The sequence below is a fragment of the Mustela nivalis genome (genome assembly GCF_964662115.1).
Source record: "Mustela nivalis genome assembly, chromosome: 18".
NCBI classification, from domain to species: Eukaryota; Metazoa; Chordata; class Mammalia; order Carnivora; family Mustelidae; genus Mustela; species Mustela nivalis.
Genome location: NC_139037.1, coordinates 52,955,952 through 52,982,258, shown reverse-complemented (window position 1 = coordinate 52,982,258; position 26,307 = coordinate 52,955,952). Strand labels below are relative to the sequence as shown.

Here is a 26,307-nt window from a genome sequence, read left to right as displayed (position 1 = left end):
CCAGCTGTCAGCGGTCCCTCGACGCCTGCGGCCCTGAGACCCCAGTGGTCCAGCTGTCAGAGGTCCCTCGATGCCTGCGGCCCTGAGACTCCAGTGATCCAGCGGCCCAGCAGTCAGTGGTGCCGAGATACCAGTGGTCAGCGGTCCCCACGCCTGCAGCCCCTAGACGTCAGCAGTGCCGAGACACCAGCAGTCCAGAGGCCTAGCGGTCAGCGGTCCTGATGCCTGCAGCCCCTGGATGCCAGCGGTCCCGAGACATCAGTGGCCCAGAGATGCCAACGGCCCCTAGCCACCAGCAGCCTTGCCGCAAAATGCCTTGCCACCCCGAGCCACGAGCGGCCTTGTCCGCAGCGGTGGCTTCCTCTGGGTGGCAACCTTGTCAGAGTAGCATCGTGGGGAGCAGAGTCTGTGTCATCCGGGTTGTCCTCCTTGTCATCGTCGCTGTCATCGTTGCCTCTTTGTCGTCGGGAGCAGCCTCGTCCGGGAAACGGTCTTGTCCAGAATGGCGTCTTCTTGGGAGCGGCCTTGTCTGGGGAGCAACCCCATGGAGCAGCGGCCTCATCTTGGGAGTGGCTCCGATCATGGAGCGGCCTCATCTGTGAAGCAGCCTTGTCCGGAGCGGCCTTCTTGGGAGTGACCTTTTCGGGATCACCGTCCTCGCCTTTTCGTAAGAGATAGCCCTGACCGGTCAGTTTGATTCTTGATGCTTGGCGCGAAATAAAGTTTTGTTTGACCTTTGCTTTGTATCAGTCTCGTTCCTTTGATCACGGACCCTAACAATTAGAAGTGTGTATTCTATTAGAAGCGGAGATGTTAAATTGGAACGGGTTTTGCATTTTTTAAAGAGATTTTATTTATTTATTTGACAAAGAGATCACAAGTTGGGGGGGGGGGCAGGCTCCTCACTGCGCAGAGAGCCGGATGTGGGGCTCGATCTTATGACCCTGAGATCATGACCTGAGCTAAAGGCAGAGGCTTTAACCCACTGAGCCACCCAGGCGCCCCTAAATTGGAACCGGTTTAAGTAAAAGCTCAGCGGGTGTTGTTGGGGAATACAATTTTTTTAAAAAATCGTCTCACAAGCCAGCAATCCTCTCCACAAGTGTACAGAAAGAAAACAGTTTCATTAGTGAGTAAGCATTAAACCAGAATGTGATGTGCATCAGAGGCAGTCTTGAGAGACTGCAAAAATGAATCTCACCCTGTGAGAGAAGACAAGGCAATACGACCAATGTGTTCTCAAGAAAGATCATAACTAGTCCTCGGGAAGACACGACAGCACCATTTGTTATACATGTTCTTCCTGACATCACCAGGTAAGCTGGTGGCCGTTTGTGTTAGCTAATTGGCTTTAACCAAAGGGAAAACAAACTTAGCTTTATGACAGGAGGGAGTTTTGCCACTAGGAACAAGGCAAGTTATGAGATAGGCACCTATCCTTCCACAAGAATTGGGAGATAAAGAGATATTCCCTTTTATGTTTATATTTCAAAGAGAGGGCTCCCAGATCCTTGAGCAAACATTCCTGAGTTACAGTGTTGGTAAGAGCCTGATTTAGCTTTTCAAAGACGTACAAACATTTCAAACAGGAAGACAAAGAACTTACAAGTTTCTAAGGGAAATGCTCTAGGAAAAGGGAGAAAGAGAAGTCTCTTCGCTTTTTCTTCCCCCAAGAGGGAAGAAAAGAAAAATATTCTCACATTTTTAAATGTGAAAAGAAAGAGGTTTTCACATTTTTAGTTTACATTTTCCTTACAGAAACAACATACATTCATTTCATTAAAACAATATTGTTTTTAGACACCCACGATGTGCTCACATGTCAGGAACTGTGCTGGGAACTTCACATACCGTTTGTGAGTTAATTCTTGTAATACCCTCGGAATTGGGTTTTAGATCACCATTTTCCTCAGGAGGATTTAGATGCAGGGCTTTCCCTTTCTGCGGGCAGTTTCCCTGTGTCTCTTCTGTTTCCTTATGACTGATCGTTAAAATGCTCTTCATGTGACAGTAGCTCAATATACACGGAAGAAAAAAAAAAGCGAAGGAGTGGTGGGGTTAGTGGGAGGGATTTTCTGATAGCTTGCTCATTTGTGCTCAGTCTTTTTTTTTTTTTTTTTTTAACATGTGGAGTGACCAGCACGTCCCCGGAGTTGGAGACATTGTGCTTGGCAGAATTCTCTACCCATAGGTTATAACCAAAAGAGCAAATTTTCACTTATCATTTTTTTTTTTTTTTTTAGAGAGATAGCAAGAGAGGGAACACAAGCATGGGGGAGCTTCTCTCTAGAAGTAGGCTCCCCACTGAGCAAGGAGACCAATGGCTGGCTAGTACAGCCAGGCTCCCCAGTAAAATTTTTAAATAAAAAACATGGTTTCTAATTATCTTCAGTGTGACTGTAAAGTGAATTTGAAATTATATTTAGAAATTACGACTTGGGGCACCTGGGTGGCTCAGTGGGTTAAAGCCTCTGCCTTCGGCTGGGGTCATGATCCCGGGGTCCTGGGATCGAGCCCCACGTCGGGCTCTCTGCTCTGCGGGGAACCTGCTTTCTCCCCTCTCTCTGCCTGCCTCTCTGCCTACTTGTGATTTCTCTCTCTCTGTCAAATAAATAAAATCTTAAAAAAAAAAAAAAGAAATTACGACTTAACCATATTGTGATGCCAACAGCGTTTATCTCAAATGCATTTGAGTATAATTCATCTCAAGTGTGGAATGATAGAAGTATAAAAACAGCGATGCAATTTAATCTTTTAAAAAAGTTACTGCTTTTTAAAAAGCAATAAATTATCACACGCCTTAGTTCTCCAAGTCCCACACCTCAGGTCTTGTCCCTGGGAAAGTTTCCGGAACACCACACGGTTGAGTCACCGACTTAGAAGTGAATGGAAAGTAGAAACGGAAATGATGTTCTGGGCGCCCTAATGAGATTGCACATTTTGCCCAGGCCGAATTTGAGTTTCACGTTCTAGTAAGCACTGCCTAGGCCTATTCCAGTTTTTGGTTAAGTTGCAACAGTGTTCCAGAATTCGCCCACCGCCCACATCCACCTCGCTCCGAGGTCCCAGCTCCCAGATCTCGGAGCTGTTTCAGCTTCTCCGGCGGGACTTGCGGATTTTGACTTGAACCGTTTTCAGCTGTGAAGAGGGTAACATCTTACTCTCCAACAAAAGTGGCGTCCACAAAACTCTCAGCTTTTACCTTAAAACTGAAACATTAACTTGAAACAAAAAGCAATGCTGCGGCCCTGGCGACGAAACAGGACTCAAGTATCACTAAACCCCCAAAACTTGGGAGCTACTCCCAGGTCCTGACCCCGTGTGGGCTCCGCGCGTCCTGGCCTGTCCCCAACCAACGCCTCGTCTCTATGGTTACCGCTAGCCCTTGAGGCCCCTCCTTCCGTCCCGCGCGGTCCCTACGCAGGCCTGGCTTTGCTCTGCGCCCCGCCCAGGCCCCGCCTCTTCCCTCTGCGCGCGCGCAGAGGTCTGCAGACCCGGAAGCGGGTTTCGTGGAGCCGAGGCCAGTCTGTGGAGTGTGAGTTTCGTCTTTATTGTTTAAACATGCGCCTCGCAGTCCCCTCTCGTCTACCCCCGGGGTGTGGGGGCCGCTAAAATCCCTGCACCACCCCTTCAGCCCCCCCAAATTCAGACGCTTCCTTTGGAGGCCGGGGGCTTCCTTTTGGGTTTGAAATCCGCGAGGTGGGTGCGCGCCGTTCTCGGCCCCTAGGGGACAGCGCCGGCGGCCCCTAGGGGACAGCGCTGGCCGCCCCTCAGGAGAGGCCGGTCCTCTTCTGGGCCGGGAGGTTCGGAGAACTCGGCCCTCCCCGGAGACGCTCGCACTGCCCCTCATCTCGCGTCCCTCTCCGCGGGCTCCTCCGCTCCCCGGGTTTCCGCCCGTCAGTCCTCGCCTCTCCTCACTCTTTGTTGGGAAGTGACTAAAAAGGTCCTGTCTTGAGACAGAGCACCCCGCTCCGGATAATGTGCTCTTGTGGGAGGTGGGCCTCTTATCCCAACCCCCTCCTGGGTGAGAGGAATGCGGAGGAGCGGAGGGGCTGTCCACCTTCCAAACACATGTCCCATCCCCTTACTAGCAAAACGAGATGATTCGGGAAGAAGCAGAGGAATTGCGGTTTGGGACGTGCGTGGCGTGCATAGGGTAGTCGGGAAAGGAAAGGAAGGTCAGCTTTCATTTTTAGAGATTGAGGAGGGTTTCTTTAAACAAAAGTTTATTGGAGAAGAACAAGAGTTGGAGGTGGTGGCGGTTTTTCAGTGGTAGCACGTGGTGGTTAGTGCATTTGTTGCTGGGGCAGGAGGGAGCTTCCTTTTTTTTTTTTTTTTCTTACAAGCAGGAGATGAAATTCTCATAAAAAATACCCTCCCTAGGGCGCCTGGGTGGCTCAGTGGGTTAAAGCCTCTGCCTTTGGCTCAGGTCATGATCCCAGGGTCCTGGGATCGAGCCCCACGTCGGGCTCTCTGCTCTGCAGGGAGCCTGCTTCCTCCTCTCTCTCTCTCTCTCTCTGCCTGCCTCTCTGCCTACTTGTGATCTCTGTCTCTCAAATGTATAAATAAAATCTTAAAAAAAAAAATACCCCCCCGTGTTAAAAATAGTTCTTATCTCCCCTTTTCCTGCTGGTAAAGTAGGCTGCAGGGAGTGGTACTTGCCTGAGAGCTCCTGCCTACTCCGTTTTAAATGAGGTTTCCTTATTTATTTTCACAAGACCCACTGAGAGAATTATAGAAAAATGAACAAAGGAAAATAAGGGAGGACCACAAACAGATGGCAAAGTAGCAGCTGTGGGAGAAAGGAAGATTGAGAAATTTAGAGTAAGAAGGAAATCTCCAGGGAGATCATGGAAAACAAAATGTGGAGAGGTCCCCCCTTTTTCTGGGAGGAGCTCTTGATGAGCGGGTGGGGGGCCTCCAGTAACAAAGGGGAAGCCACTTCACAGGCAGTAAGGGGAGAGTTTAAAAGAATTGGAATTGTGGCAGGGGCGAATGGGTGCCCAGTGGGTTAAACATCAAACTCTCTTGGTATCTCAAGTCATGTTCTCCGTGTTGTAGGTTGGGGCCCCAAGTCAGGCTCTGGGTTTAGTGGGGAGTCTGCTCAGGAGTCTCTTTCTCCCTCTGCATCCCCCATCCTATGAGCTCACTCTCTCTATAAAATAAATAAATAAATCTTTTAAAAAAGAGTTGAAGTTATGGCCTGCATGTTCTTTCTAGCTCCTGCCCCTTCCAGATCTGGGCACTGGCGATAGCAGTGCCCACAGGCGAGCAGAGCCAGAAGGTGGGAGGTGTGCTGGGCTGTGAGTGTGCCGCACCCAGCGTCACACTGGACTGCTGAGGCATTTTGCAGATACAGCTCCGGTGTCCCTCCCAGAGATGTCCCCTGCAGTGGTCAGAGGGGAGGAGAGGACTCAGCCTCAGTACCACTTAAAGTGTCCCACGTGCTTCCGGTGTGGATCCAGCATCACCAAGGCTCTGGGTCCTCCGACTGACCCCAGGGGGGCGGGCCTGCTCTGTGTGGGGTGTGATCAGGGTGGTTCTGTGACCTGGAGGGGAGTGTCGGGTCCAGCTCAGGTCCCCACTGCTGTCGTGTGTTGTGGGGGGCTTCACCTGGGCAGGAGCCAGTTCTGAAGAAAGGGGTGGGGACACTCACTGGTTGGTGTCTGGAGGAAGTCACTGTCCCTGTGCCCCCTCCTGTGGCAGTGGGCAGCAGAGGACTGTCTTTTCCACACGGAGAGGGCTTCGTGTTTGACGTTGTGGTACAGGAAGGACGTCGATTGATTCTAAGCATTCAACTGCAGCTTCTTGACCCCTAGGATTGAATTCTCAAGGCCGATCTTGTCTGAGGAAGCAGCAGCGTGGACGAGGAGGAAGAGAAAAGGAAGGAGTCAGGAATGGCTGGCTGTCAGGTACAGTCATATTCTGGGATGACTTTGTCTCTCATTCCTGCTGCGCCCTTGAAGGACTCGCTCACCTTCTCTGACCCTGAAGTGTCCAGCTGAGTTGTGTCTGTGCACACTCCCCCAGGCCTTCCTCAGTCCATCTCCCTCCACTCAGATTCCATCTCCTTGTGCCCCAGTGACATGGAGCCTGTGAGGGGGCCTCTTTGTGTCCTGGAGAGCTGACTCCTTATTTCAGTACGTTTGAGCGTGTATATGTGTGTGTGCATGTGTAGACGCACAAGTCCCTAGTTTTTGAAAAGACGTTATCATTATTTCATAAATAAGTCATTAATTGTTGAAGTGAAATCTTAAGCATTTTCCACAGCTGTACATTTTTCCTAGTCTAACACAAGTTAAACAGTATAAGAAGAGTGACGTGTGCATGTATAATGACCTTTTATGCATCTCCACGTTGTTGGCCTTGAACTTGTTTCAGATTGTGTCAGGGAGCCCTCTCAGTCTACTCTTGATGCTGTCTGGTGATATGTTTACTTGTTTAGGTTCAGTTCCAAAGCCTAAACATCTGGATTCAGGAGCTTATTCTGCCATTTCTTAGCATTTGACCTTGGGCGGGTTTTGGGGAATGTGTGTGACACGGGTGTCTCCTCAGGAAGGTGGGAATAGATCTGTCTTCAGTGAGTGATGTTGGTACAGTTTATGCGTGTAAAGCATTTAGCACAATGCCTGCCACACGGGAAGCATTCAAGAGCTTCTGTTCTTTGCTGTTGCTCTCATGATCCTAGTTTTTAGATTCTGGTCTTTCTCCAAAGTCATTGTGGACATTGTCCTCTCTGAAGATAACACTTGTGCTCTAGCCCATCTGGATATTGAGTATCACTCAGTGTCTAAAACACGATATATAACACTTCTTTTTTTTAATTAACATATAATGTATTATCTGCCCCAGGGGTACAGGGCTGTGAATCATCAGGCGTATACACTTCACAGCACTCACCCTAGCACACACCCTCCCCAATGTCTATAGCCTAAATAACACTTCTTGTGGGTAGCTCTGTATTGATTGCCTGTTTTTTTTAAGTTTGTTTATTTTTTCTTAGTAATCTCAACACCCAGCATGGGGCTCAAACTCACAACCCCAAGGTTAAGATTCACATGCTCCTCTAGCTGAACCAGCCAGGCACCCCTGATTTCCTATTTTTATATTTCTTCTATTGTCCACAGAAATGAAAAAAAAAAAAAAAAAGAAAAAAAAAAGCCATCCCGAGAGGCCATCCTAACCTCTTATGGAAAATATATTAGGCCAAAATAAGGGACACAGAACTTGTTGAGAAGTACCTTCCGTGGACCTGTAAGAACACCCACTTCATCTGAATCCCTCTCTACGCATCTCTTCTCTTTTCATTTTATGTGAAGGTAAGAACTCTCCCCACAGCTCCTTGGTGAGATGTTTGTGTTCTCTTTTCAGGGATGGTTGACCTTCAGGGATGTGGCCATCGAATTCTCTCGGGAGGAGTGGGAGTGCCTGGACCCTGCCCAGAGGGCCTTGTACAGGGATGTGATGGTGGAGAACTACCGGAACCTGGTCTCCCTGGGTGAGGAAAACGTCCCTCCAGAAGTTGGGGTCTGCCCTTGGGTATCTTTGTATTTAACCTTGTTTGCCTCCTGGGAGCCCCTGCCCTGCTTGGCTGAGATCGAAGCCCTGTTGACTCAGAAATGAATGGGGCTTCTGGACTTTTCATTTACACTTTCTTCCGATGATCTGCGCACTTCATCAGGCATGGTGCCAGAGCTCAAGTGTGCATAAAGCCTTAGGAAAAACACCAGTTCCATTTTTCTACCCCTGTGCTCTTGATTCCCTAGTTCTCAGAAGACAGCGAGATATTCATAAAAACTGTGCTCTAACTCAGAGAAGACAGTGGGCGGATGAATTTTTGAATCCGTTTTTCGGCTTTACTGACAACATTACGTTTAACATGTACCCCACGATGATTTGAAATACACATACATCATGGAAGGATTTCCATAGTCAAATTAATTAAGATCTATTACCTCACTTGTTTTCTTTCTTTCTTTGCTCCTTTGGTAAGTACACCTAAGCTCTATTCTCTGAGCAGTTTCCAATTACACAGTATTATCAACTGTAGTCACCAAGTTGTGCATTAGTTCCTCAGACCTTATTCACCACGTAGCTGAAACTCTGTCCCTTTTTACCGGTGTTTCACCATTTCCCCTCGGCCTCGCCTTCAGCAGCCACCCAGCCTCCCTGTGTCTAAACATAGTTTCTTCCACTGTCGTTACCTCCCCCCATGTTAAATGTCTTCCGTTCTTGCTCGATATCCATACCATAATTCCTAGAGTTAAGAATGAGACAGCGTGATGCTATTTGCCTCATCATTTCCTTCTTTTATTCCGAGGTGGGAATTCTAACTGCCCTAGTACACTTATCTTCCCACAGATTGGCAAGTTCAGTCCCTTGTCCCATGTGCTCTTCCCCTTGTGCTGTCCACTGCTGACCTTCCTTCTGGCCTTTCCTTACATGGTACCTTGACTGGGATGGACTGCACTGTCGCTTACTAGCATATTAATTTTGTACTCTTGAACAGCCTCATTCCCACAGGAGCCCCTCACCAGCCGCACTGCTGACTGTAAGGAGCGGTCCCGGTTTATCCACTGTATCACTGTTCCCGGACACTATGGCAATCCATAAGTGCAGGGGGTGATGAGGCACTCAGCATGGCTGAGTAATACTGTCGGCAACACAACACAGCTCTGGGGTCTCCACTGAAGTACTTATCTCGGAGCTCCTGATCTTGGCTGTGACTTGTAGGCAGTCGTGCATAAGAATCCATTGTCTGAACCCACAGGCCCAGGTCAATCATGTTGCTCTAACTTACTTTCTCTATAAATAGGGGTTAGAAACACAAACCCCATGTGCCTACTGGCGCTATTTAAATAACAGTGAAAATCTGGGGACTCCTGGGTGGCTCAGTCAGTTAAGCATCTAACTTTTGATTTTGGCTCAGGCATTGATCTCAAGGTGATGAGTTCGAGCCCTGCAATGGGCTGCATGTTGGGCATGGAGCCTGCTTTAAAAATAATAATAATAATGATAATATACTTAAAAGCTTTTTTTTTTTAAGGTTTTTTTTTTTTTTTTTTTTAATTTGACAGAGATCATAGGTAGGCAGAGGGGCAGGCAGAAAGAGAGAGAGGGAGAAGCAGACTCCCTTTTGAGCAGAGAGCCCAATGTGGGACTCGATCCCAGGACCCTGGGATGATGACTTGAGCTGAAGGCAGAGGCTTTAACCCACTGAGCCACCCAGGTGCCCTTTTTTTTTTTTTTAAAGATTTTATTTATTTATTTGAGAGAGAGCACATGCACACGAGTGGCAGGAGGGGCAAAGGGAGAAGGAAAAACAGACCTCCCCACAGGGAGCCTCACAAAGATGTGGGGCCCAATCCTAGGACCCCAGGATCATGACCTGAGCCGAAGACAGACATTTAACTGATTGAGCCACCCAGGCACCGCTTATTTCAAGGCTTTTAACCATGTCAGCACCATTAGAAGGTTTAGAATATTACATGTTTCATAGTAAAGTCTCAGAAATTCTTTTGCTTACTAAGATACGGCAACCTTCCATCACAATTTTAATCAGTTGGCCTTTTGCTTATGTCTTGGCTCAGGCTGCCATCCCACGTACCATAAACCAGGTGGCTTAAGTGACAGAAATTTACTTCTCGCAGTGCTGGAGGCTGGCAAGTCTAAAATCTTAGTGCTGATTAGTTCAGTTCCTGATGGCACACGCTCTCTCTGGTTAGGAACACAGTATTCTTGCTGTGTTTTTGCGTGAGGGCAAGAGTGAGAGGCAGTAAGTACTCAGACGTCTTCTGGCACCTCTAATCCCATTGCTGGTACGCCACCTTAATGACCTGCCAGAGACCCCCTCCTCCGACAGCATCATACTGGGGTGGACACAGACTTTCAGACCCCGCAGCCTGCTTTACATTTTGTAGGGTTTCATTGTGCAATTTTGGTCAGACAGTATTTGATCTGGCCTTAGTTAAGAAGGTTTTCATGCACAAGCTCTTTATTACATATACTTTGTGGCCGATGACCTAGAAAATTAAAGAACATTGTGTATATAGGGAATTGCTCTGTTGCTTGGCTGTTCTATAAAATCACAGTTGTGATTTATGGGGTGCCTGGCTGGCTCAGTTGGTGGAGCCTTTGACTTTTGATCTCCAAGTCATGAGTTCGAGCCCCACATTGGGTACAGAGATTACTTTAAAAAAGTCATAATTGTGATTTCTGACTTCTTTCCCCAATTATTATTCTTTTCTAAGATTTTGTTTATTTATTTGACAGAGTGAGATACAGGCGAGAGAGGAAACACAAGTAGAGGGGGAGTGGGAGAATGAGAAGCAGGCTTCCTGCCGAGCAGTCAGCGGCACTCGGGGCTCCCAGGACCTTGGGATCATGACCTGAGCTGAAGGCAGACACTTAACGACTGAGCCAGCCAGGCGCCCCAATTATTATTCTTTATAATGTTAAGTATTTCTCTGACTTGAGACTTCAAAAGAGAGTGGTCTTAACACAAATTCCTGTTCTTGTATTATGTGCTAGTTCCAGAATAGAAGCCCTTGCTTTTTTTTTTTTTTTTTGAGAGTTGTTAAGAATTCCACAAACTATAATTTTGTGTAATTTGTGGTTATTTATTATTTCTGTCCTGATTTCATTGTAGGTTACTAAAATGTTTTATGAATTGTCAATTGTATATGATTTATTTTTCCAAATATATAATGCAGCGTAACTGATAGGTCAGTATTGCAAAATGGCCATTCCCAATGAATATAATTTTATAACCAGTATTATTCAGAAAAATATTTTTATAACTTTGATTAAATTCTTCCTCATTTCCCCAGTGCTGCTCTGGTTTTCTTTTTTCTTTTTTTTTTTTTTTAATATTTTATTTATTTATTTGACAGAGAGAAATCACAAGTAAGCAGAGAGGCAGGCAGAGAGAGGAGGAAGCAGGCTCCCCATGGAGCAGAGAGCCTGATGCGGGGCTTGATCCCAGGACCCTGGGATCATGACCTGAGCCGAAGGCAGAGGCTTTAACCCACTGAGCCACCCAGGCGCCCCTGCTCTGGTTTTCTAACTGAAAATTGCCATTGACTAGATTGCTCATCAGATAAGTTTCTTCTGAATCATTTAGCATGAGTATATCATATTGTACTTTAGCATTAATACCCAATAAATATGCAGTAGGTATGTATGGTATTTTTATCTCTTCAGATAGGAAACAGCTATATATTTTCTGTGATGTGGTATGTGATTGGGGGCCATGATACCCCTTCTGTCAGGGCTAACATAAGTTTGCATACTGATTTTTCTTTTTCTTTTTGCCATTGATTATTTAAAGTAGGCTTCTCTAAAAGTAATTTGAATCACATATAAGTACCTTTTTATCTTAAAGAATTCTATTCCTTTTGTGTTCCTAAAAAATTGAAGATCATGGTTCCTCTTCATAACTGATCAAAATATGTAGTACTTTTGGTGTAATTTGTTTTTGAGTATGAAGTTTTTCTGGAATTAATGGGAAACCTATGGTTCTTTATCTCTTGTAGCCATCTCTCCCAAATGTATGATCAAGGAATTATCACCCAAAGAGAACAGTAATACAGAGGAACTATCGCAGAGAGTAAAATTGGAAAGATATAAAAGCTGTGACACCGAAGATTATGCCTTTAGAGCAGTCCAGAAAAATATTCATGACTTTGAGTATCAGTGGAGAGACAGTGAAAGATATTACAAAGCCATGCTTGTGACCCTTAACAAAAATCTCATTGGTGGAAAGGATCACTATGGTAGAAGAGATGCAGGAAATAAGCCAACTGAAACCACGTTTGGACTAAGCTTTCAGTCACATCTGGCTGGAGTGCAGATACTTCAGACTGAAGGGAAAATTTTTGAATGTTACCAAGTTGAGAATTCTCTCAACAATGGTTCTTCAGTTTCACTGCGTCCCAGAATTCTTCCTAGTGTCCACACCAACATTTCTAATGAACACCAGCATGATATCTTGCATTCTTCATTACTCACACAAGACCAGAAAGCACACATTAGGGAAGAACCTTACAAATGTGACAAAGCAGTTAATCCCGGTTCACACCTCACTAGACATCAGATCATCCATCCAGGAGAGAAACCATATAAATGTGATGTATGTGGGAAGGTCTTCAGTCACAACTCCCACCTTGCATGTCATCGAAGAATTCACACCGGAGAGAAACCTTACAAATGCACTGAGTGTGGCAAGGTCTTCAGTCGCAATTCACACCTTGTACGTCATCACAGAATTCACACTGGAGAGAAACCTTACCACTGCAATGAGTGTGGCAAAGCCTTTAGTGAGTGTTCAAGCCTTACTAACCATCAGGTAATCCATACTGGAGAGAAGCCTTACAAGTGCAACGAATGTTGTAAGGTCTTCAGTCAGAGTTCAGGCCTTGCAAGCCATCGCAGAATTCATACTGGAGAGAAACCTTACAAATGTAATGAGTGTGGGAAAGCCTTTACATATAGCTCACAACTCACTAACCACCAAGTAATCCATACTGGTGTGAAGCCTTACAAATGTACCGAGTGTGGCAAAGCCTTTAATCAGAGCTCGCATCTCACGAGACATCAAATAATCCACACAGGAGAGAAACATTACAAGTGTGACGAATGCGGGAAGGTCTTCAGTTACGACTCACACCTCGCACGTCATCGCAGGATTCATTCTGGAGAGAAGCCTTACCAGTGTAGCGAGTGTGGCAGAGCCTTTAGTATGTACTCAAGCCTTACTTACCACCAGGTAATCCATACTAGAGAGAAACCTTACAAATGTAACGAATGCGGCAAGGTCTTTAGTCAGAGTTCGAGCCTTCCTAGTCATCGGAGAATTCATACTGGCGAGAAACCATACACATGTACCCAGTGTGGCCGATCTTTTATTCAGCGCTCAAACCTCACTAGACATCAGATGATTCATACTGGAGAGAAACCATATAAATGTAATGTGTGTGGGAAGGTCTTCAGTCAAAATTCGAGCCTTGTGAGTCATCAGAGAATTCATACTGGGGAGTTACAAAGGTAGTGAGTGTGACAAAGCCTTTATGGTCAGTTCAAGCATGAATTGGCCTTAGAGAGTCCACACGAAAGAGAAGTCATAGAAATGCAGCATATGGGGCAGAGGACTTACACAGGCTTCCCAGCTCCCTAGACATCGGGATACCCATCTCTGATGAAGCCACGTCAAGGTAATGTGTACGCTAAGGCTTTTGCCTGTGGATCAAAACTACAGAACATCACAGGCCTCATACTGGACAGCACCCTTGCAAGTGCAATAAATCTCAAGGCTTTCTGTCCAACATCCATGCCTTTGGTGTCCTGACCGTATTTATACCAGAGAGAAACCTGCAGATTTACTGAACATCTAAAGGCCTTTAAAGCAACAGTGTGTCCTCAGGGTTCACCAGTTCGTCATAGAACAAAATAATTCATAATAGGAAGAAGTCTTACAAATGTAATGAATATTTTTATATTTCTTCCATGACTTTCACAACAGAATCCACATCAGAGAATTCTTACGAGGAATAAAATAACTGTCTCAAGTTCTCTAAATTTAACCTGAGATAGTACGTACTGCAGAATGATTTTTTTTTTTTAATACTTAAAGCATACCACAGAATAATTTGAAGCCAAAATGTGGTAAAACTCTAGATGGAAAAAAGGATACATAGAGATATAGCAAAGGTATCTAGAACCTGAAGATACTATACTATGGTTTCTTTGCTAAATCGTTTCTAGTTTAAAGTATTGTTTTACACTTCACATTTAAAGCTGTGATCATTTTTGAGCTAATATTTGTACAGGTGTGAAGTTTTTGCAGAGATTTCTTTTGGGGGGGGTATGGAAATCAACTGGTCCAGCATCTTTTCTCCCTTTTTTTTTTTTAAACTCTCTCTTCATTCACTTTCCTCGGTATCTTTGTCCAAGCTCAGTTGGAAGTACTTGCGTTGGACCATTTCTGGGTCCTCTCTTCTTTTCCATTGATCTGTGTGTCTCTTACTCCACAAATATAATGTGGGCTTGATTACGTTTCACTGTATTAGAAATCTAGAATGAGTGATTGCGACCACTGTATTCTTCCTTTTCAGGTGTTTTAGCTATTGTAGTTCCTTTGCCTTTCCTTATAACTTCTAGAATAATCTTGTTTGTATCTACAAAATATCTTGATGGAAATCCTGTTAAACCTGTGTATCAATTTGCAGTCATTTGACATCGTTTCTATATTGTATCTTCCAATAAATGGCTGTGGTATGTCTGTTTGTGTGATCTTTTATAGTTTTTTGGGATCAAAATCCCATCAGTATTTTGTTAAATTAACATGTCTGTACTTTTTCCTTTTCAAGCAGTCATATATATTGTATTTTTGATATCAGTTTCCATGTGTTAATTGCTACTGCATTTGAAGTAAGGTAGATTTTTAAAAAATATATCTATTTTTTAAAGAGAGAATGAGTGCAGGGAGGGGCAAAAAGAGGGGAAAAGAGAGAATCTCAACAACACTCTGCGCTGAGCACGGGGCTCGATCTCAAGACCCTGAGATCGTGACCTGAGCCAAAATCAAAAGTCAGACACTTAACCGACTGAGCCACCCATGTACCCCAAGATGGATTTTGTAAAATGTTGATCTTGTGTTCTCAAAATTTACTCATCTCCCAGGGCACCTGGCTGGCTCAGTCGGAAGAGCGTGCAATGCTCAATCTTTGGGTCATGAGTTCAAGCCCCATATTGGGTGTAGAGATTACTAGAACTAAAAACAAACTTAAAAAATTTACTAATCTCACTTGCTTTAGAGATTTGTAGGTTCCTTGGGCTGTTCTACATATACTACTTCATTAGTTTCCTAATGCAGCTGTAAGAAATTATCAGAAACTAAATGCACTAAAACAATATAGTTTATTCTCTTACACTGCTCAGCATAAGACATCTAAAGTGGATTCACAGCACTGTTAACTTTGGTATTCCACGAGGAGTAGGTTTTCTTGCACTTTTCAAGTTCTGGAGACTGCACATATGCTTTACCTCGTGGCCCATTGCCTCCAAGGTGGCATCTTGGTACTGTCCATCCTGATTCAGAGCAACAGCTTCTCTGTCTCCAACTCCACTGGCATCCTCACACCCTCCTAATCACATCACATCTATCACATAATCCAGGATCATCTCCCACCTCAAGATCCTTAACTAGGACACATTTGCGAACTCCCTTTTGACATAGAATGTAACCCTCGCAGGTTATCAGGATGAGGCTGTGCCTATCCTGTGTGTGTGTTTGGAGGTGGGGGCGGGGGGACTGCAAATACATTACCTTCTGTTGATGGGTAAACTGTTAACGCCTTTCTGGCCTCCTTCGCTTTTCTGTCCTTAATTTCATGGGCTATCATCTTACAGTATGTTGACTAGCAGTGGTAACAGAGGATATCATTGCCTTATCCCCAGACTCTGTGGGGGAAATAGTCATGTTTGCTGTATAGGAAGGTTTTGTAACTGTTCTTTAGTGAGCTGAGGAAGTTTCCCTCTGTGGGTTGTATCCTTTGGCTATTAACACCCTATCAGTTACATAGTTTGCAGGTATTTTCTCCCATTCCATAGATAGCATTTTCACTCTTGGTGGATTCTTCTGCTGTGCATAAGCTTTTTTAAAAGAATTTTTTAGGGGCGCCTGGCTTGCTCAGTGGGTTAAGCAGCTGCCTTCGGCTCAGGTCATGATCCTAAGGTCCTGGGATCCAGCCCTGCATCGGGCTCCCTGCTTGGTGGAGAGCCTGCTTCTCCCTCTGCCTGCTGCTCTGCCTACTTGTGCTCTCTGTCTCTCTGTTAAATAAATACAATCTTAAAAAAATAAGAATTTTGAAAAATTTTATTTATTAGAACATGAAAGAGAAAGTACAAATAGGGAGAGGGAGAAGCAGACTCCCACTGAGCAGGGAGCCCGACATGGGGCTTGATCCGAGGACCCTGGGATCATGGCCTTAGCTGAAGGCAGACACTTAAATGACTGAGCCAGGCACTCCTGTGCAGAAACGTTGTAGTTTGTTGTGGTCACACCTGTCTGTTTTACCTTGTTTTCCCCCCTGTGCTTTTGGTGTCAAAGTCAAAAACCATTCCACAGGCCAATGTCAAGAAACTTTTCCAGTTTTCTCTAGGAGTTTTACAGATTCGAGTCTTAAGACTTAAAGTTTTTGATACTTTTTTTTAGTTGATTTTATGTATGGTGTGAGATAAAGGTCCACTTTCAACTTCTGTGTGTGGATGGAGATCGCTTTCCACAGCACCATGTACTGAAGGGACTGTCCTTTCCCCAGTGTGTGTTTGGCACTAGTTTTGCACCTCAGGTAGCTGTAAATATATGAGATTATTTCTCCTCTGTCTAGCTGGGGTCTTGCAGGGTCTGATAGAGAATTATCAGTCCAGCTTCCCTCTAAAATAGCCTCATCGGGAATTGGGCTCTCTCACCCCTCCTCTTTGCCTCATCCTCACGTTCTTTCTCAGAACTGCTTAGAGGAGAATGGGGCTGCGGAGGGGGCAGCTCCTACCTGTTAGTATCCAGATGCCCAGATGCAAATAAAGGGGTGCAGAGGACTTAAAATTCGGTAAGTGAATTTATAGTTTTTGTTGCTTTTGTTGTTAAAAACCTGCGTTTTGGGGGTCCCTGGGTGGCTTGGGCTAGTGCTGTCTCACTCTCTGTGAAATAAAAAAAATAAATAAATGAAAATAAAAATAAACCCTGTTTCAAGAGTTTGTTTGTTTGTTTTTTAAGATTTTTATTTGAGAGAGTGAGTGAGCACGAGCAGTGGGGAGGGCAGAAACAGAGGGAAAAGCAGGCTCCCTGCTTAGCAGACTCAATCCCAGGATCCCAGGATCGTGACCTGAGCTGAAGACAGGTGCTTAAGACAGATGCCCAGCCACCCAGGTGCCCTCAAGAGTTCTTGGATCACCAAGTCTTCCATTCCTAGGGGATCTTCTCGTTGTTCCACATGTCAAAGACAAAGTCATGAATGCAAGTGAACAAGCCATCAGAAAATTCCCTTGGCATCATTTCTACTTCCTCTCATATTTGTTTGTTTTTTAAAGATTTTTCATGCTTCGCTGAGCAGAGAGCCCGATGTGGGGCTCGATCCCAGGACCCTGAGATCATGACCTGAGCTGAAGGCAGAGGCTTAACCCACTGAGCCACCCAGATGCCCCGTTCATTTGTTTGTTCATTTTTTTTTAAGATTTTATTTATTTATTTGACAGAGAGAGATCACAAGTAGGCAGAGAGGCAGGCAGAGAGAGAGAGAGAGGGAAGCAGGCTCCCTGCTGAGCAGAGAGCCCGACTCGGGACTCGATCCCAAGACCCTAAGATCATGACCCCAGCCGAAGGCAGCGGCTTAACCCATTGAGCCACCCAGGTGCCCCATTCATTTGTTTGTTCATTTGTTTTTTAAAGTAATCCCTAAGCCTAACATGGGGCTTGAAATCATGACCCCAAGATCAAGTTGCGTGTTCTACCAACTGAGCAAGCCAGGTCAAATCTACTCTTCAAGTATATTTTAGCTGCCAATGTACAGAACATCACTCATATTCATCAACGATAGGGTGAGCTGTTCCACACACAACACTTCTGAGACCAAATATGTGGGGTTTTCTCTGCACCAACCAATTCTCCAGCTCTCTGGACACCAACTCTGGGTCCTATAATTCGATTCTGAAACCAACTTCTTGGAATTAGCACAGACCCAGGGATTAACAACTCAGTCTCCCAACACTGCGTCCACTTCAGATGCCAATTCCAAGTTCTGGGACTCCTGCACTTCCCACCCAGTGGCTGTATGTGGCTACAAATTCCAGTATATTCTTGAGGTAGAAGTGGCGATACACAGGGATCGTTTCTCAATTCTTTATTTCTTATCTTAAGAGAAATGCCTCTAACATTCAGCCATTAACATAAAGTTCCGTATTCATTGTAGGTGAGAACTGTGGGTCAGATTAACTTTCCTTCTTGTCCTATGTGCTGAGCATACATTCCTATCTTAAATATAACAGAGCTTGAAATGCTTAAAGTCCTTTCCTGAAGATGTTAGTGTAAGGGAGAAATATAATCATATCACAGCAAGGTGTATAACACCACGAAATACTAAAATACAGGCATGCCTGGAGTAAAACCTGTGCAGTATACTGTATATTTTAATGACTCATTTTTACATCAAACTTCAGAAGTCAAACTGCTTTCTTTTTGATGTCTTTTAAGGATTATTTATTTATTTATTTGACAGAGATCACAAGTAGGCAGAGAGGCAGGCAGAGAGAGAGGAAGGGAAGCAGGCTCCCTGCTGAGCAGAAAGCCTAATGTGGGGCTCAATCCAGGGACCCTGGGATCATGACCTGAGCCGAAGGCAGAGGCTTTAACCCACTAAGCCACCCAGACGCCCCTCTCCCTGGACCCTGGGATCATGACCTGAGCCAAAAGCAGAGGCTTTAACCCACTGAGCCACCCGGGCGCCCCTCTTTTTGATGTCTTAATATCAGGGATATACTAGCAGTACTACATATTTTCGTGTTTTCTGCTGTACTGAAAAAAGTCTGTGAATGAGAAATGCAAATACCTCAAAAAAGTGGGAAAGTCTCCTGTAAGGTGATCACAGGCTTGTTGAATATTTCAAAGTTTTCAAGTCATCTGTTTTTCTGATTTCTAATTCTTTTAAACTCTGTTTTAGTAATCTATATTTATGGAAATAATTCTCAATTTTCAAGTTAAGATAAAGTTTGAAGTAATTCATACAGGTTTTTAAAATCTATTAATAATCTTATTTACTGTAATTGTATTGTTCATGTGTCTGCACAGCTTAAAATGACTATTTCAAAAGATTTACCTATTATATCAATTTTGATAAGATTACTTTTATGTATTTTATGTATTTTTCTATACCTCATTATATTCCGTATAATTCTCATTTCTGCCTTTTGCTGGATTTACACTGTATCTTTTTAAAAATTCTTGATTTGGACCTGTAGGACATAAAATGTCCAGTGAAGTTTTAATATGTAAGTTTGCAGCTAACTTACTTCCTTTAGACGCTTCTCATTAAATAAATATCAGAAGCTTGAACAAGAATTTTCTTAATTTTTCATGTACAAAAACTAGTTATCAAAACAAATAGTGACTATCTTTTAGGGTTTCAATATTTAAATATTCCTGAAAGCACAGTTTTCTATATACTATAATTTGACAGATGATAAAAATTATCTGTCTTATTACAAAATATCCTATATTGTGTGTTTATATAAAATGAATAAACATTTTAGAATCTCTAAAAGAAGGTTTTATTTCAGCACAATTTAGGACAGCTTCCCCAAACCAACAATCTCCACAGGGAAGAAAGTGCTCTAGAGAATGAAGAGGTTTTACAGGATTGTATAATTTTTGTCCATCTTGTAAAAGCTCAAAAGATTATAGATCAGCATTTAGTTAGGAACCCTCTCCACTTCCTCCTTTTCTCTGTGCATTAGATTCCTCTCCTTTTATCTCTGGACTTGCCTACTCATGTAGAAAAAACATTAGATTTTGAAGCTGATGGCCAAGAAAGAATTCTTGAGATGTCCTTGGTGCAAAAGGTGATTTTATTAAAGCATGGGGACAGGACCCTTGGGCAGAAAGAAGTTGCCCTGCGGTCATGAGGAGTGGCCCATTATATACTTTCAAATTGGGAGAGGGTTAGGGATAGGATAAATCTCTAATGAATTAAGGTATATATTAAGGTATATATATATATATATATATATATATATATATATATATATGCTGAATATATATATGATCTCTACTTAATATATAAATAAATATTATAGTATAATATAAATATTCAGCTTATATATATATTTTTAAAGATTTTATTTATTTATTTGTCAGAGAGAGAGCAAGCGAGAGCGAGCACAGGCAGACAGAGTGGAAGGCAGAGTCAGAGGAAGAAGCAGGCTCCCTGCGGAGCAAGGAGCCTGATGTGGGACTCGATCCCAGGACGCTGGCATCATGACCTGAGCTGAAGGCAGCTGCTTAACCAACTGAGCCACCCAGGTGTCCCAATATTCAGCTTATATTAGCTCAGTTTTTCTTTGGGCCAAATTTAAGGTCATCTTTGATGGATGTTCTTTGTGTGTGTTGTAAGAACAAATATAAATTAAAAGTAAGAGGCTTAATTCCTCCTGTTGAAAACAAGGTTAAAGATGACCCTTCCTTCCTCTTTTATTTTTTTAGTCAGAACATTTACCTTAGAAGATGTGCAAGTGTAAGTACTTTCTCAGTCTCTTTGAAATGTATCTTTTAAAAGACTGTTCTGTGTGGACAGATGTTTTTGTGATTTGTTCTGCATAAGCCACCCCTTGGACCTGCAGGTACACATGTGGGCTAAGGAAGGTTGTTTGTGAGGCTCGTGAATCCCCTCTCCTGCTCCAGTCCTTCCCCACCCCCCATGAAATCTGGGAGGGGAGGCACACACACTCAGCCCAGGCTCCGAAAATACAGAAACATGAGGGACCAGAAACATGAGGGACACCTGGGTGGCTCAGTTGGTTAAGGGGCTGCCTTTGGCTCAGGTTATGATCCTAGGGTCTTGGGATCAAGTCCCACATTGGGTTCCTTGCTCAGCAGGGAGCCTGCTTCTCCCTCTGCCTCTGTCTGCCTGTGCTCACTCTCTGACAAATAAATAAATAAAATCTTAAAAAAAAAAAAAAAGAAAATACAGAAACACGACAACATGGAAATGTAGCTCTCTCCAAACTGCATGTAGGTGAACAAATGTTTAGTTTCAAACCCTGTTGTTTTGCCCTATAAATATGGCCCTTAGGGGGATGGTCTGTTGGAATTCTGAGCTGAGAGGAGGACTCTTCGCCCAGGCCTCTCAGTCTGGACTTCAGCCTGGCTGTGTCCACGGGGCTTCCCCGGCTGACAAGGCTGGATGTTGCAAGTACCCAATTTGATGTAACTTTGCCTTATTCTCAGCTACTGCCTACTCTTATCTTCATCTGTGTGTAGATTCCTTTCCTCTTCCGTTTTGTACTGGCCACCCCAATTACCACGTAAAGTTAGGAAGGTCTTTGTGTAACAGACGGTGCTGTCCAGTCCTCTTACTTGGGGACTAATTATTATTAGTGATGTGATTTGAAGTAGTGGGGTTCAGAGTGGACAACCAGGAAAAAATCCTTGAGAACGTCTTTGGTGCAAAAAAGTGGTTTTATTAAAGCACGGGGACAGGACCTGCAGGTAGAAAGAGCTGCACTGGGGTTGTGAGGAGTGACTGATTATGTAAGATTTTCTATCCTGTGGATGGGGGCCAGGGGGTGGTGACGTTAGGGCTCCAGGAAATTTAGTCTACAGGTTTCTGGAGATTGCGTTTTTCCTGTAAATCGTTAAGACAGCTGCAAACTGATGGAGACTCCTGTCCCTGCAGGACTGTGATCTCTCTCAGTTAACCCATTTGTTTTTCCCTTTCCTTTGTTCTAGGGCAGAGAGGAGTGCCTGAGGAGTGTCACACATAGCCAGCCCACCTGAAGGACGGGGCTTGCAGGGTGTCCGCTAGTGCTTTGCCCTCAGCATCGTTAGGAAGACATGTTTGTCATGGGTTCTATGAAAGTGTAATTTTCTGTCTTTGCAATCTCTTAACTGTGTGCCGGTAATACGCGTCCGATTCTAGTTTAACGCTTATTCAGTAATAAATTTTTTTTCCCCTTTGTCTCAGCCACCTTTGTGGAGAGGATTTCTGGGTCAGGAGAAAATTTGTTTTTATTTTTAATTATATAGTCTCATCTGCTGATGTGGAATAAAGACTATGTCTGAGACAATCCAGTTCCGTTGTGTTTACTAGTTTAGGGGCCGGAAGCTTCAGACCCGGAAGCTGATGTCGCGGAGCAAAGGTTCCGCAGCGGAGAGTGAGTTTCCGTGTTTCTCGTTTAAACCTGCTCCTCCATAGCCGGGCTGTGGGGGTCGCTACGCGCCTTAAAATCCCCGCGCCGGCCGCTGTACTCCAAGTGAATGCAGACGTCGCGGTGATAGGTCGGGCGCGGGTCCCTTTCGGTTTAAAATCGCAGCCGGATGCTCTGGGCACTTAGGTGTTGGGTCCACGCAGACGCCGGCTTCCCCGTCCGTGTCCCGCTTGGAGCTTCTTCGGACCGCGTCGTCCGCCCCGCGCCCCGTAGAGACCCCTTCCGCGAGGTGGACTTAGGCCCTTGACGTCTCACAGCTTCCCTTTCTGGGCCCGGGTGGCGGTCCCTGTTATCCCCCCACCCCCTTCCGGAGAGAGAGAGGCCGCGTCCTTCTCTGGGCCCTGGGATTCTCAAGAACTCACCCCGCTTCTGGAACAGCGGCCCTCTGGGCAGCTTCTCAGGCCCCCTCCCTAGTCCCCTCTGCCCATGACCCCGCAGTGCGGTGGGTGACCGGGGCCTGCTTCGTGACACTCGGTGTTCTCCCCGACCCCGATAGTGCGTTCTTTTAGGAGGCGGGCGCCTGATTCCATCCCACCCCACACCTGCTGAGTGTGTGGTCGGGGGAGGTGGGGAGAAAGAGACTGCGACTGCGACTGAAAGATAATGTGGAGGTTGGGTGAGGGATTTAAGAAGAGACAGAGAATAAGCTGAGGAAGCAGGTGCAAAGTATAGAGAAGTTAGAGGAAAGCGGGATCTCCAGGGAGGTGACGGATGACCACGCGGAGAAGGGCCCTGGTTCAAGGGTAGGAGCTCGAGGCCGCGTTGGTGAGGCAATTCAGATAGAGGGTAGGGGGAGAGGACAAGAGTGACAGCCTTGACCGTGTGAACAGGATGTAGCTGAGACAGAGGAAACAGGTGACTGGGAAAGTGGGGGGAAGAAGCAGACCAGAATGGAAGTGTAGCTGCCCGGGGGTGTTGGAGAGTGCGGTCGGAAAGAAGAGAGGAATGTAACAGAGAGCATAAGAGGAGCCTAGATGGGCAAAGAAAGGCAGATATGCATGGAAACTGGGGATAATCAGAAAGATTGGGGGGAGAAGTAGAAACTAGAGGGGAAACAAGTTGCAGAGCGCTAAGGGACAGGTGTGAGAGAAGGGGAGCGCCTGGGTGGCTCAGTCCTCTAAGCATCTGCCTTTGGCTCAGATCATGATCTCAGGGTCCTGGGATCCAGCCCTGCATCGGGCTCCCTGCTCAGAGGGGAGCCTTCTTCTTCCTCTAGACCCTGTCCGGGCCATGGCTCATGATCTCTCTCTCTCTCTCAAATAAATAAATAAAATCTTTAAAAACAACAACAAAAAAGGAACCTATGTGAGAGAAGGAATCCAGATGACAGTGGGGCAGGAGAGGGGAACAGAATGAGCAGAAACCAAGGGGGAATACAGAAAAGAAAAAAAAGGGGGGGGGGAGATAAATGCGGAGGTAGATAGAATGAGAGGAAAACACATGGTAGTGAAAAAAGAGGGTGGGCCTCAATCCAGATGATTTTGAGTTAACTGGTTGTTGATAATTCGATTGTGGAATGCTGCTTTGGGGCATTGCTATCCAGGACATTTACTTTGTCTAAGTTACCTGGATGATGATGAAAATTTCAAAACTGGCTAAAAGGCTTGTGGCTTTTATATTTCTTTGCATCATAAGATAATTTCCATTTGCAAACCCTCTTCAGCCTGGGGACAGGGACTTGACTCAGTCAGCTGTGGGTCACCCTCTTGCCTTTGCTTGGGTTGGGACTGGGTGGGGGAGGGGAGAAGTGGGGCAAGCAATGACTGTCCCTACGCACTGCCTTTGTAAAGGACTCTTACACTTACTGTGTGTTTTTGTGGGATTTTTTTTTTTTTTGGTAATGGGTTTGCTTTTTTTCCCTCTACTTCTCATATTTGATTCAGTATTCTTGTTGTAGCTTGAGATAAATCTCAGTTGCCACTATTTTTTTTCCTGTCAATTTATTTTTTATTATTTTACTTTAAATTTGGTTAATTAGCATATAGTTTCAGAGGTGGAGTTTAGTGATTCATCAGTCTTATATAACACACAGTGCCCATTACCTCATGCCCTGCTTAATGCCCATGACCCAGTTACGCCATCCTCCCACCGCCCCCCAGCAACCCTCAGTTTGTTTCCTATGATTAAGCGTCTTAGGGTTTGTCTCCCTCTCAGATTTTGTCTTGTTTTATTTTTCACTTGCCACTTTTCTATAAATAATTATTAACTTCTGAAATAAGCTTTGGTGGCCTCCTATACTCAGGTCATGTTATTCTTTCCTCAGAATGATATATATTTTTTAAGTTTTTATTTTAATCATATAGTCAGTGTGATATATTAATTTTTTTTTACTTTGTCACCAGAATTGTTTAGATTTTTAAAAGATTACAAGGTGTTTGCCTTTTAAATTTTTTTCTGGTTTAGATTGAGCATGCATACTTTCTCTCTCTCTCTTTAAAATATTTATTTATTTTACAGCAAGTGGGGGTGAGGAGAGGGAGCACTGAGCACAGAGCCTGACCAGGGCTCTATCCCATGACCATGAGATCATGACGTGAGCCAAAGTCAAGAGTCAGCTAAGCTACCCAGGCGCCCCCTTCTCTATCTTATATTAGAAAAGTTTTTTGGTAATTACTCCATATTCTTTGGTTGTTTCAATGAATATTTGGTAAGGTTGTCAGTGGCCTTTTAGTATTTGAAACCTAGTTTAACCAGCTGCCTAACGCTCCGTCTTCTTCTGTTATGTGATCTCTTAAAACAGTGGGTTTTGAGCTGCTAAGTTGATGTTTTCCTCACCTCCCTTTCGTTTGCTTCTCTGCAAATAGAAGAATGGCTGGATTGACTTGAAGCTTTCTTCCAAACAAAAGAATCTCCAACAAAACCAAAATTAAAAAAAAAAAAATTTGCTCAGAGTTTATTTCTATAGCTGACCCTCTCTCAGTGTGTTCTGCACTGAGCTATGCAGTGGTTATGTTTTTGCAATTCCTGTTTTTAAATGTTTTACTCTGATTTTCTGGAAAGGGGGAATTAAATGCTTGATGTCAGTGTGATCAGACTTTCAAAGAAGCTTCTCTTTTGCTCGGGCATCTGAAAGAAGGTCCTGGTGCCTCAAGGGGGAGGATGGTAAGGACCAGCTGCTTCTGGTCCATCAGACTCCATTTCGGAATTCACTGCACCTGATTCTCATCACTCAACTCAGACCTCGTCAGAATGATCCACTCTGGGCCTCAATGAGCCTCCTTGTAACATGGAGATGGGACACTAGACCAGAAACTGAGTCAGTAGTACTGACTCCTGAAATGATTGGTCAAATTGGGTTTGTGCATAGTCATTCTTTGTGGATGGAGTGCCCAGTTGTCATTTGAATTTTAAAATGGGTGCCAGGCCGCCAAAACCGAAACACAGGAACACTAGGATGGAGGCAGAAACACGGGCTCCGCATCCTAGACCATCGGCACATGTCTCTCTCTGCAGCAGGGGGGTCTCTGTAGGCAAATGATAGTGCATCGAGCCCTCCGCTGGCCTCCCGTTGTCACAGGATGAGCTCCGCGGCCCTGTGTCATCAGGGCCCCTGTCAGGTCTCCAGCCTCCTCCTGGGAGCTCACACAGTTCCACAGCTCGCTCTGCCCCAGTCAAGTTCACCTTGTCTCTGTTCCCAGACACCAGCCTTCTCTGTCACAGGACCTGGTCCCTACTCTTACTTTCTCTCTCTAAATTGTCTCGGCTCTGGCCCTTTCTCCTCCTTCAGGTGTTGGCTCAGAGACATCTGTCCGGCCTCTCCTGTCCACCCGTCGTCTGAAGTGCCCGGCCCCATCAGGTTGACTTGTGTCCATGGCAATCACCCGTATGAGAAAAGCTATTCTCCGTTGACTGTCTGGAACCTTTCTTTCCCTGCAGTGGAGGCCCCCAGCTGGCTGCTGCCCCTTCCTTCGGGCTTGGGTTGAGATGCTTCCCGGGTGGTCCTCAGGAAGACCAGGGAGCTAGGGCAGGTGATGAGAGTGGTGCCCATTATTCTGGAAATCTCAACACCAATTGATCTAAACCTCCCGTGGCTGCTGCTTTTACTCAAAATGAGAGCACGAGGATGTGCTGAAGCCTAGGAAGCCTTGCCGCTCAGGGTCCCCACACGTGTCCCCCTGTGGTGTCGTTGCCCTCTGCCGGCCGCCGGGCAGTCCTTGCTGTGCGCATCACCAGGGAGCAGCTTCGTCTTGGGCAGGGGCTTTGCCTTCCAGCAGGTGATCTGCTCAGGCTCACGGATCCTAATTTCCGTTCAGGAAGGGTGGGGACAAGGTCAGGAGCACAAGGGGCCATAAAACAGACACCCTGAAGAACTAGAGGTTCTAGAGGTCTTGT

The 26,307-nt window shown here is 45.1% G+C and overlaps 1 protein-coding gene and 1 long non-coding RNA gene across 2 annotated transcripts in view; one reads left to right on the top strand and one right to left on the bottom strand.

Moving 5' to 3' along the window:
- LOC309852832 overlaps positions 1–26,307 on the bottom strand; it is a 642,903-nt gene that overhangs the window by 409,503 nt on the left and 207,093 nt on the right. The gene's annotated exons all lie outside the window — the stretch shown is intronic.
- Positions 3,460–14,278, top strand: LOC309852761 (uncharacterized protein). The gene is made up of 4 exons (XM_082710000.1): positions 3,460–3,535; positions 5,820–5,912; positions 7,372–7,498; positions 11,535–14,278. The coding sequence occupies exons 2-4, from the start codon at positions 5,898–5,900 to the stop codon at positions 13,046–13,048; spliced, it is 1,656 nt and encodes a 551-aa protein (XP_082566126.1). The 5' UTR covers positions 3,460–3,535; positions 5,820–5,897; the 3' UTR covers positions 13,049–14,278.

Coding starts and splice junctions, on each gene's coding strand:
- LOC309852761 (XM_082710000.1), top strand. Junction 7,499..11,534: donor CCGGAACCTGGTCTCCCTGG/GTGAGGAAAACG, acceptor TATCTCTTGTAG/CCATCTCTCCCAAATGTATG.